The sequence below is a fragment of the Scomber scombrus genome, chromosome 14, assembly GCF_963691925.1.
Source record: "Scomber scombrus chromosome 14, fScoSco1.1, whole genome shotgun sequence".
Taxonomy (NCBI): Eukaryota; Metazoa; Chordata; class Actinopteri; order Scombriformes; family Scombridae; genus Scomber; species Scomber scombrus.
In genome coordinates, this window is record NC_084983.1 from 12,720,041 (window position 1) to 12,732,713 (window position 12,673).

The 12,673-nt window shown below is 39.5% G+C and overlaps 2 protein-coding genes across 2 annotated transcripts in view; one reads left to right on the top strand and one right to left on the bottom strand.

The window, feature by feature from the left end:
• The window catches only part of LOC133993983 (pro-neuregulin-2, membrane-bound isoform-like), a 71,256-nt gene extending 67,050 nt beyond the window's left edge, over positions 1-4,206 (top strand). The window contains exon 11 of the mRNA XM_062433136.1: positions 2,336-4,206. Coding sequence (XP_062289120.1) covers positions 2,336-2,990 — 655 coding nt within the window. The 3' untranslated portion in view covers positions 2,991-4,206. The remainder of the gene's footprint in view (positions 1-2,335) is intronic.
• A 3,318-nt stretch (positions 4,207-7,524) lies between these two features.
• On the bottom strand, positions 7,525-12,145 carry slc22a6l (solute carrier family 22 member 6, like). The gene is made up of 11 exons (XM_062433135.1): positions 11,747-12,145; positions 11,114-11,638; positions 10,916-11,019; positions 10,590-10,744; positions 10,306-10,474; positions 10,067-10,190; positions 9,874-9,989; positions 9,546-9,760; positions 9,334-9,442; positions 8,264-8,467; positions 7,525-8,048 (listed from the first exon to the last, which is right to left on the bottom strand). Exons 2-11 carry the CDS (start codon positions 11,516-11,518, stop codon positions 7,961-7,963), a joined length of 1,689 nt encoding a protein of 562 aa, XP_062289119.1. The 5' UTR covers positions 11,519-11,638; positions 11,747-12,145; the 3' UTR covers positions 7,525-7,960.
• Between the last annotated feature and the right edge of the window lie 528 nt (positions 12,146-12,673).

The following is a 12,673-nucleotide window of genomic DNA, read 5'->3' on the forward strand; positions in this document are numbered from 1 at the left end:
ACAGCAGGCATGATGATGAGATACGCTAAGGTAGGCAAGAGTGAGAAACAGTGCTTATTTCAATGGGAACTACAGCATCTATAACATTACTCCCAAGCCAGTATGTTATTCTGATTAGACAAAGTGTTCCTTCAAGGAATAGTGTGACATTTTGGGAAATACACTTGCTTGCCATCTTGGCCAAAGTCACATAAGAAGATGTCCATTTCATCTCTGGGTCACAGATTCTGTGGCGTAGAAGCAGGAAGAGGCAGTTAGCTCTGTCTGTCAAAAGTAGGGAAATTTGCCTTTCAACAACTCCAAAGCTATCTATATTTATCCTGCATCTATTTTTGCACCTGGAGGCACAGATATATCAATCTTCTCACGTGACTCTGGGTAGAAAGGCAAACAAGCATATTTCCCAAATATTTCTGTCCTTTAACATTAACTAGAGCGTAACAACCCAAGCACACTTTATTCAAATGTGCATGCAGGTCTTCCACATGCCTCTCTTTAGTAATATTCAATGTCACTCGTGATCTAAAGCTTCAACAAAACACAGATTTAAACACATTGCTATTTTTGTAATAGCACCCTTACTTTTTTGAAGAAGAATAAGAGGAGGAAGAAGAAGTGAATCATGGACTATTAAGGTAGAGCGTAAAGTCTGCTTGAAAACAAAGTGAATAAAAACACAGAGTTTAGAGGACAAGATGATATTCAAATCTCAAAATGTCAATGGGAGCTAAGGTGACCACAAAGGAGGCACCTTTCACTGGTTTGTCATAGAAAACAATTGTTTTTACAAGTACAAAGCCCCAATATCCTCTCTTTAAATGTGACAAGTGTGCGCAAGAGCAGTACCTTCTTTCCTCTTCACCGACAAAAAGTAGAAATATGCCCCCACCTTGGGTCCTAAGAACCTGAAAAAAAAATATGCAGTTCTGACAAGTGTATAAAAATAAAAAGCAAAAAATCCCAATTAAAAGTCAACACCTAACCAGAAAAGATATGTCTTGCATTGTATGTGCTCAAGTTCTTAAAGTATCAACTATGTCAGCATACAGTAGGTATGTGTGCATGAATAAGGCTTTGGCCATTGAATTGTTATGCGTAGCCAGATTGCATAACCAACATCCCCACAGAGTCATCCCAGGCAACAAGCACCTCTTCCATCAAGGCGACAGCCTCTGCATCAGCTGAATCAGCAGTGTTGTGGGAATATCTCAGGCTTGTGTCTCACACGGCTTGGTGTAGTTTCCTAAAGGCAATAAACAGACACACCAAAGACTTTGAACCACAATGATTCACCATCCGTGACATATAAAGTCTTTCAAGTTGCCTTCCAAATGTGTTGACATGAATGTTTAGTTTGTCTATGATTATGGTATTATGATATAGAAAAATATGGGTCTAGCATCTATAAGGATACTCATACTGTAGATATCCCATGTTTTTAAGTTGCAAATTTGGGCAAATCTGATTTAAGTTTAGGTGAACAATGGATGGAAAAATGACAACCATGGGAATTGAGTGTGAGGCGAACACACTGCAAAAGATTAGATTAAATCCAGACTTAAAATCTACTAGAACACATGGTTTGCTGGGCGATCTTGTTGGGCAGGTTGGTCCAGAGCCTAGGGTAGCAGAGGAAGACAATTTAGTCTGACAGAAAGCCAAAACAGCTGCCTCTGCCTGAGAACTTCAGTTTCACTTTGGCTTAAAATGCTTGAGAAGCTCAGATATGGCCAAATGGTATTCCAAGAAATGATGCAAAATGTTATCAACAAGAATCAAAACTCAGTCTGTTGTAAACAGACTGAACAGTGAATGACGGCGCCACAGTCGTAACATGCTTGTTTAGATTTGAGTTGGAGTTTATTCATATTAGTTGGAGGAATGTGAGCATGAGCATAATAGTTTCACCATCACCTCTGTGGTAAGATATTAACTTTTGCCACTTATGATGTAAACCTCCCATTAAAGAAACTTTGGTTCTCCATACAGGAAGAATACCTGTCTTAGTACCAGGGTACCAAATAAAGTATACTAACATGAAATGACCAACTATATTAGATTAAATTCTGTACAGATCATTACTGTGATTGAAAGTACTGTATGGTATGTTAACCGTACAGCAATTGTGCTCAAGTGACATTCTAAACTAAATCAAAAACTATTTTTCTCTACATTGAATATTTAAGTGTCTGTAATTTGGCACTAAAGGTGCAATATTAATTCTGTTAACAGAATGTCTATGAAACTTTCAAACTGCTTTTGGTGCGATCTTCTCTCACTTTTGTTCTTTGCTCTTCTCTACTTAATTATTTCCTCCCTTCTGTATTTACAACAGATACGTGTCAGCCCTGACGACACCAGCCCGCCTCTCGCCAGTGGATTTCCATTATTCATTGCCCCCGCAGGTGCCTACCTTCCAGATCACATCCCCCAATGCCAGCCATGCCATGTCTCTCCCTCCTGCTGTCCACAACCCCTACCCTTTGGAGGATGACCAGCCTCTTCTACGCCGCTACCAGGTGCCCCTACACGATGCCCAGTGCCAGGAGCCCTACCGGCAGCAGCGTCGTACCTATCTAAATGACAGCAGGGGCAGCCTGCCTTCCAGCCCCTACCGGCTGGCTGAGGATGAAGACTATGAGACCACCCAGGAGTATCTCTCCTCTCGGGAGCAACCAAAGAGAAGTGGGTCCAGTGGGACTGGTAGCCGGCGTTGGCGGAGATCCAGACTGAATGGCCACGTGGCCCCGCGTGGATATGAGGCATCTCGGGACTATGGGTCTCGAAGCTGCCTAACAGATAGTGAGTCAGAGGAGGACGGTGAGAGCACACCCTTCCTCAGTATGCAGAACATGAATGCTGAGCCCTCCACCATCTACAGGCCGGTGGACAGTCGGACTTCTCACTCATCAGGGCGGCACAGTGGGCATGGGAACATGCATACAAGACTTACACACTCACGCTCCAAACCGGACAATACACCCCATTAAAGAGTGAAAATGAACCAACAAAAATCAATATAGTATAGACCTGCATCTATAAGAAATATTTTTATTTTATATAACTGACAGATATTCTAAACAAATGAAATATTTATTTTCATTTTAGCAAAAGTTGTCTACTAGTTAACAGCAAAGACTTTTTTATAGGGAAAACTCTATTTATATGTACATTTTGATTTACAGCATAAAAAGATGTGCCAGTTTTTTCACAACGTAAAAAATAGAGTAATATTGTGGTGCCTTTTGCTGTATGCTGATGCCAGAGGGCCAGTGGAGGTTTTTGTAGCCTTTCTTATATGGACGCCTCATTTTTTATACACATTTATGTTCTTTTTTCCTCTCTGGTTTCCTGTTTTACTTTCTTTCCAAGTTGCATTCTTTGAGGAGTCTAGCCCCACTGGAACATAACCCCTTCCATATCACGCAATATAAACCACTCCAACATAAAGTGTATGTTTACATTGATATAATTCGCCTGTAGGGTTTATGATTTGGGATCTAATAGAATGCCTGATAAATACAATGTAGATCCTCTTTGCCCTCTGACTAATGTCTACCGAGAGAAGAAGAGAGAAAGAGACAGTGAGAGAAAGTGTGTGTGTGTGTGTGTGTGTGCGTGTGTGTGTGTGTGTGTGTGTGTGTGTGTGTGTGTGTGTGTGTGTGTGTGTGTGTGTGTGTGTGTGTGTGTTCGTGTGTGTGCGCGCATGTCAGTTTGCTTGCATGTGTTTGTGATTGCTAGATGAATTTCATTGTTTGTTGGGGTAACATCAAACATGTGGGTCTACTGGCGTCTCAGCAGAGCTGACAAAAGAGCGTATCAGAAGTTCACAGAATAGTGCTTTATCAGAACAGTGGCCCCGTCCCTCTCCCTCCCCAGTGTAGGTGGACAGGTGAAGCTGCTGTAGAGTTGTATGTTATGCAGGTCATTGCTTGATGTGTTTACAGCTATTCTGCCCCCTCCCAGCCTGCCCCAGTTAAGTCCCTTTTTATTTCTCAGCAGGCTTTCCTCATGTCAGTCAGTTATGAGGCCAACAAACATCAAGCCGCTTGGCACAGGGTGACCCCCGCCATTGAAGGTGGGGGCAAAACAAGAAGATTGCATCTGTTTTCACTCACCCCTAATGCCATGCCTCATCATCCTTCTGTGTCCATTCTGTTTTTTGTGGCTGGTGTTAAAAGGCCACACAGTGTCTCAGGATTTCCACATGCCTCCCTTCCCCACTCCCCCAACCTCCCCACCCCTTCACCTTAAACCCTCTTCCTCAACTTAAGGTCTACCTAAGACTGAGGTTCTCAGATGTTGAGGACCTTGATGTTAACATACAGTCTACCAATTCCCTGAACACTCCCAAACAGAGAGAAGGAAAGCCAAGTGAAAGCAGCTCAGTAGAGAACAGTGCAGATCGTGCTAGACAATATAAGTGAAATAGCTGTGAAACTTTGGAGGATCATACAATGCAAAAAATATGCAAACTTTCTATTTTGCTGTTTGATTACATCATTTTCTAAGAGGTGACTGTAGTGTGTTGTGTGTGAAAAAAATGTGATGCCTATAGTGTAGAATGAAATAACATGATATAAATGCATATTTACATTAGTTATTTTTTAAAGCCATTATGCAGCCATCTATCAAGTTGTCAGCCTTTCTTGTTCACATGTCCATTGAATGACTGTATCCATTTTATCACTTGGTTTAGAGCGCTCCACTTTACATGCACACTTCCAGTAATGTCAAATAGCATCCAAATAGTGTTTCCTCCAATAGTACTGTGTATGGCTTTGTCTCGTTGACAGATCTAGTCATTTCAAATTTAGTCCGTAAACGATAATAATTTAAAAAGTAAATGAAATCATTTAAGCCCTCTGTCCTCCACTGAAGGAAAAGTAAATATTTAAAAAGATTATTCAAGAAATGTCAAACCCATTAAAAGTGACTCAGTCAGAGAGGACAGCTGATGATGTTTCATCACTGTTGGTATGTTTCTACTCCTCGTTAAAAAAATAAAAAATAAAAAAAGCTGAATGCTGAATTATCAGATGATTATTGGTTTTTTTTTTTAAAAACTCTTTAAAAGACTGATCTGCAATTCTAACTGCTATGGTAAATGCACAGTGGTATTGTTATAGAGAATGGTCTTTGGTCACACCTCACTTGCAGATATTTCATTGAGTTTTTCACCTCTGGGTCTGATTTTGTATGTCTGAAAAATGCAAAAGAAGACAGTGCTCCTCTAGTTTAAACGTGATACTCCCTTCACTTTGCCAGTCCTCTCACCCAGTCGAGATGATACCAGGCACGTCCTGCCAGTCTCTTCTGTTTAATTTTATGAACCCCCCCCCAAAACCCCTCACCCCCCCTCCTCCCTCCACTTCCCCCATCCCCCACCTCCACCTAACCCCCACCCTCGCTTGAAATGTTTGAACACCTCTCCTCTGCATGTCCTTGTGGTCAAGGTTAGATGGGTGCATGGTAAAAAAGCAGCAGACAATTCTTTTCCAGTCAGTGAAAATGTATTTCATTTAACATTCAGCAATAAAAAAGAACCTTTCCCCATGTCATTCCTGAAATATGCTAGAAAAAAAGAAAAAAATGCGAGATTGTCATAGATTGTAAAATAAAAATGAAAACTAAATCCACCTGTTCATATGAGAAAATAAATCTTTATTCATATCATTTTACGATGTAGTTATTTCTGTTGAACAGCTTTGATCTGTGTTTTTGATCTATCCGTCATCTTGGCTTAAGGTTTGACAGATCTGGGAAAACGCACATGATACACAGCGTGTCTCAGGAGTAAACACACACACACACAATCTAATTTTGAGATATTTTAATATGATGATTGATGGTTTACAAGTTTTGGATGTGTTTCAGCTCTGAAATCTGTCACTCAAGTGCCAAGTACACACACATAAAAAAGTTAAACTGAGAGACCTGACACAGGAAGGTAATTTGTTTAAACTAATTAGATCAGAGATAATTAAAAATGGGTTTTCTTCAAATAAAGGAGTTCTTAGCTGACTTATAGTTATCAATTGGCTGATTTGGTTTAAAAATGTTGATTGTTTCTCCAACATTATTGAAGAATAGTGATGCAGAAGAAATGCATTAGCATCAAGTGCTTAGTACAAGACTTACAGTAAGCATATTTCTGAATGTTATTGTGATAACAGATTTTGATGTTGTTTCTCAGTAATTACTAAAAGACTAAATGACACATTTCATTGAAGGCAAACAAGAATTAATCCAGCAATCAGTTGGTCAACTAATTGGATAAGAGGGAGCAGCCCTAACACATACAATCTTTATCTGTGTCATGTAAGAACTACAGATCAATATATTATGTGAGACAGGGGAAGAAAATCATTTTTATAATATATAGATATTCCACTAATGAAAAAAATGGGATTTCTTAGTTAGCTGATGCAGTAGCATGGCTACACCACTAGATGGTGGCACAACAACAGGCTTCATAAAGCACACAGCAGAATAATTCACTCTTTGTAATGTGGGTAAGTCATGTTCTGTATCATATCCAGTTATATATATAAAAGAATCACTCTGTTTATGGGCTCAGCCTAATGTATTAATCCAGTTTCATTTTATGCACCTTCAAGAGAGTTGTGACATCGAAGCAGCTTAATGTTATCATATTAAACACTACATTAAACATTAGGTGTTTTTTATATTTGTATATTACTTTATAGCATTCACGGTCAGTATACCCACCACCAGGAGTTTAGACATATTTTGGTCTAAACTGGCATTTCACTGTGGTGGAGATGATGGACAGTCACCCTTTTGAAGTACAGCTGTCGCTAGATAGAGATATTGAATACAGAGCCAAAAGCAAGGTGACCATGTGAAAACACACAAAACAAAATACTAAAATAAACTCTGTTTGTGAAATTATTTAGCAAAATTTGACTGTGCTCATGTACACAATGCAGTCTTTCTCGTAGCACTCACAGTGCATACTGTAGACGGTATTATATCCAATCCCTTTATTCTACTTCACAGTGTTTTTGTAGGTGAAAACACCTCTCACCTATTAAGTTTTGTCTTGCATGCATTCATTGACCATAAATGGATACCCACTCACTCTTTCCATTAAAAGTCCTGCAGACATTAGCTAGACTGTCTGTGAGACACAAAAGTTTAATATTTAAATAGTAAACACAAAGTTAAAAAGTACTGTTTGCTTTACTGGATATAAATCATGCAACATCAGTTAAGCTTATTCATTTATCTATTCATTACTAGATCTTCAGGGACATAGAGGCAGAGCAATTTCCCTGATTGTAGTTGTTGATGTTGTAGTTCTGTCTCCCATTGGGTGGCGTTGTTTTGCTTTATCTAAATATCACTCATTGATTTCTCATCCTGAACAAGCAGGCTCATCCAACCTGTTTCAGTTAATTTAGCTGACAGTGAATCTGCACATTTAATAACAAGACATGAGAGTTCAACACACTGTAAAAAAAATAAAAAAAAATAAAAAAAAGAAAGACACAAAAGACATAAATGAATAGGTGTCAATTTTAATGAAAATACAAAACATTCTTGTTTAAAAATACAGGTTCGAATATAAAGTAATAAGAAGTTAAAAAAAATAGCAATGAAGCATAGCACAGTCTTTAACGTGTGGAAGGTTTATGATGTATATAGAAATTCATGTTTAACAGATATATTAAATATAATACATAATTGGTCCAAAGTTAGACTAAAGTCCTCAAAGCTACTGTAAAACAAAATAGATCTGATTGTTTGCAGCTATTCATTACAATGTATTGACCTGTCCAAAAATAATATTGCAACTCCATTTGTCCAGCAGTTGTGCAACATAATAAACTCTTTATGGGAATTAACCGATAAACAGGCTGGAGAAAAAAAGCAGTACCCACTCTATTTCCATTAACGTGTCAGCAAAAACAACAAGAGTACAATACAGATGCCCTCAGGCTGCCTGCTTCAGGAGATTTGCCTGGGTGTCTTGCAAGATTATTGCTTCCTTTGGTGGAGTTTTGGAGCGTCTCCCAGATCCCCTTTGTTAAAAATACAAAAATGGAAATATGGATGCATCAGTTTTTCTCTTTCTTGAACTGCTTTTTTTTAAGTAAACCATAGTGATGGACTCCTTCCAAAGGTTTATTTTCTTACTGTATATGCCATATGCTTGTACTTGCCTTTTGCTAAAATTAATTCTGGGACAGGCATGGATATAAAAGCAGATTTGCACAAGGAACAAACTCAATCTTACCTGTCCTCCACATCTTGTATTGTGTCAGGAAGGGGTGAACCAAGTGTTTCTGGGAGAAATATTGCAGCCACCCCACTAAGGATCGGAGCGCCTCCGTAAATTAAACCTGGCAGCCAAGGCATGTGTTCACCAACGAGAAGCACCATAGGGGCCACCATGGCTCCTATACGAGCCATCATGGATACCCAACCCATGCCGTTTTGACTGAGGGAGAGAAAGCACTATTAAATTTTACAAGCAGCCATAAATACACTCATCCTTCAATGCATTTTGATTTTTAAAAATTTGAAAATTAATCCCAAAATTCAAACCACAAATAAGTTTAGACGCTTCTCTTTAATTAGTTAAAACATGTTCAAGGTGGAGATATTAGCTGTGACACATAATGGTGGAAAATGAATTGAATTAAACATAAAATTGCAACATTGTTTGTAACCCTAAATAGAAAATTCATCCCAACCATACAGCTTCAATTCAATATATAAAGCACACATTGTGGGTCAGAGGGTTTAAAATGACTGTTTAACTAAACATTTCAATGGGTCAGAATGATGTTTGAATGCTGTTTGTTTGTTGATGTACTGTTCAGAAAAGGCCACACTTTAGGTACTTTGGAGCAAACAGTGTCTGCAGTTTCTTGGGATGATAAACAAAAAACTGCAGTCATCAGCACTTTTTGTGAATAAGAGAGATATCTGACAAATGGCCATACTTGGTCAACATCTAGTTTAACATCAAGACCACAAGTGTGATCTGGATCACAAAACGGATATTTCAGAGCGCATAATCTGCCAGACTACCCTGATCTACAAAAGCTGCTGCTGAAAGGAGATGCATAAACCCATGAACATGGACCAAAACCCTCAATGATGTTTCCAGCACCTTGTTGGCTAAAATGTAAGTCCAGTAGGGAAACTCTAATCTGGCTCATTCATAAATGTTGTTCTGATTTGCTTAAAAAACTGAATGGACTGAGTTACATTACTAAATTAAATATTAAATAGTATCAGAAAATAAATTCCTGAACAAACAAACTCACTCTTGCATGTTGGTTGCAAATTAAGACTTACCGAATGATGGTCGGGTACAGTTCTCCAGAGTAAAGGTAACAACAGTTGAAGGAGGCAGCAAGGCAACCTTTACCCACCACAGCCAGGCACGTGCGCAAAGTCTGTTTATCTGCACAGGAGAAGAAAATCCATCAGATCACTGTTGTTTGTGCAGTGTAATATTATGGTACCTGTATTGTACTTTTTTTTTGCATGCATATATTCTAACTTACCATAAGGTACCAGCACATTGATCAAAATGGTGACTCCAGCAAAGATGAGAGCACCACATTGTGATGGCCGCCGTCCGATAAAACTCATGGATACAGTTACAATAACTTTGGCAGGGATATCAACAGCTCCAAAGATCACTTGGATCAAGTAGATATCCACCCCAAACTTTTGAAGATCCATAGAAAGACCATAATAGGCAAAGCTCGTTGATAACCTAAAATAAGTCATTTAGAAAAAGAATGCATGGTGTCATTGCAATTTCAATGCACTTAAAAGGTGCTTAAAAACTGTCATTGAGTTTTTCCATGACAAGAGCAGGATATATACCAGACTGCACTGAGGCAGATCGTCATTTTCCTCATTGTGGGTGTGCGGAACAGATCCAAGACAGAGTAGGAACCCTGTGAACATGACATCTCTTTCTTCATGGACTCCTGCAACATCTGTGCATAAAGAAAGAGTCTTCTCAATTCTATACAGATAGATGTTGCAGTATGACAAATACATTACATTTCCTTACTTTAATGTCGATTTTTTCTCCCTCTTCATGGCGTCCATTAAATTTTGCCACACTTTTGAGGTTTTTGATGGCTTGTTCAGGTTTGTTACTCAGAGCTAACCATCTTGAAGATTCATGGAACCACCTGTATGAGAGTTAATTTGTTTGTATAGTGCAATATTTATATCTTTCTTTACTACATCTTTGCAACTTTAAAATTTCAATTTTTATTGTATTTTTTTAGAACATTGACATCTTACCAGGAGTAGAGGAAGAAGACATAGAAGGGCAAAGACACAGTCAAGGTTAACCACCTCCAATCCCGAATGAAGTAGGCTATGACTGCCAGGAGCAGCTGTCCCAGTGTGTAACAGTAACCTGTGAGGGTCCCCACACCAGTTCGCACACGAGTGGGGATCCATTCCACAACTTGAAATGAAAGAATCACAGAAAAAGACACACTTAACTCGTCGTGCAATTATTTATCTGGCTTTCATTATTTAATCTTTTACACGGATACTCCTGATTCAGCTGAGTAACATACTGAGTGAGAAGGTGTTGAGCCCTAGGCCAGACAGAGCCATGCCACAACCAAAGCGGAACACGCAGAAGATGGGGAAGGAGGCTGAGAAAGCAGCACACGTTCCAGCCACTGCCATCAGCAGGTTAGAGATGAGCAGGAGGATGCGTCGACCGTATCTGGGAGTCAGGTTGATTTGCAAAGAGTTAGGTCAGTGAGGTCAGACTGTAGCAAATTATCCCGTTTTGTAGCAGAAACATTTAACACAATTAATTGTTACAGATAACTGCCGTATTGAGAACAAAACTGTACTATCAATGTGAAATCAGTGAGGATGAGATTACTGTTACCTGTCAGAAAGACCTCCAAAGACAACGGCTCCCACAAGCACACCTCCCATGTAGATGGTTTGTCCCATTTGCTTCAAGGAGCGCGTATCACACACCAAGTGCCACTGACAAAAATGCAATACAGTTTAACCCACATGAAATGAAAACATGTATACATCTGCACTGTGACGGAAAAAAGTCTAAAAAATGCAGCCCTACATCAGATATAATAGTGGAGCTCATCTCAGTCATGTTATAGGACCACCCATCTGTGCATCCCTGCAGGTCAACGGCAAAACCATCCTCGATGTCTCCCTGCTCTCCTGACATGGAGGTCCCATTCTTATCCAGGAGATGCCACTGAGGAGCGATGTAACGCTGACACCTTTCAGGCTTCCCTTTCTGGTCTAGGGGCACTGTGATCATCAGAGTTTCCTCCGGGCTCAGCTCAGACTGAGTGAGGTTTGTGTGCGCTCTGCAGTAGTGAGAGGGCACAGCAGCCACAAAGTTCTGCAGCAGGTTGTGACTGGCCATCATGAGTACAGGTATGCAGAGAAGGGTTACATGCAGGATCTGGAAGCGTCCTATGCTGCCCACCTGCTCTAGGAGGTCACCAAAAGCCATTGTAGCTTTGTACAACCACAGCTCCACAAAGTGACTTAATGTTAATGGCACTTGATCCTGTTGTTATTAGGTTCCTTTAAAAATCATCAGTGTTCTAGCTGATGAACATTACATAAGTATCTGTGGAAATATTGAAGGAGAAACATCAGTTGTGGTAACTAAATTTACTAGAATATTTTTGTCTGTTGTATTTTTAGGTTTTAATGACACCAGATTTAACAGACTTACCTGTTGAATTAGTCATCACTCATTTGGCAAAATACAAAATATAATGAGAATGTTGGCTTGCGAAGCGTACAGCAGCACCTTCATTCAAACAAATAACACAATACCATCAATTCAAATAAAATCCCAGCAAAGTGTTTCTGAGAGGGTCCTTTCAAAAAAGCCGAAAAAATCAAAAAGAAGTAAAAGTCGTCTTGTTGCTATAGCGTGTTAAAGTGAGTAATCGGCTCTGAAATTCCAACGGCTTTTCTGAACTTTGGATTATTAGAAGAGCAGTGTAACCTCCTGAGGTATTAGCAGCTCATTCACTGAACACTGGAGGTAGAATGCTGAGTCCTTGCTGTGCAGAAGTAATGTCTGGTTGAAGTGTTTCAGTGCAAGTGAGCTCCAGCATCAAGAGTGGGCACATAACTATGCTCAGCTCTTTTCGCTCTTTACACTGACCCTGCCCTTTATTGGTTACTTAATATGTGTGTGCAATGCATGTGTGTGTTTGTGCAATGGCTGTGTTTGTGTGTGTATGTGTGTGAATGGTAATGTCAATATATACATGCAAGGTCAACCCAAGTCATTTAATAAACATGGGGTAAACATGCACCACAAAAGCAGCATTTAGCCAAACAGACAGAAAGTGTTGCAAAAGATGCTGATAAATATTAAACTGTTCACTTCAACACCATGACCTTTTCTCATCCTTTTCTCATCACCTTGTCTTGTAAAGCCAAAATTTGTAGTAAATAAGTGACTGTGTAACGACAACTCAGTCAGCAGCAGTTTTAGATGTTCTAACAGTCACATTATGCTGACTGAGAGTTGAAATAAGTAAAAGAACTACAGGATGTGTCCAGTGTCTTTTCACTCCAATCATTTGTATTTCTATAATCATTTGTATTTCACAGTTGGGGTATGGGGTCAGCGGAGTGCATGTAG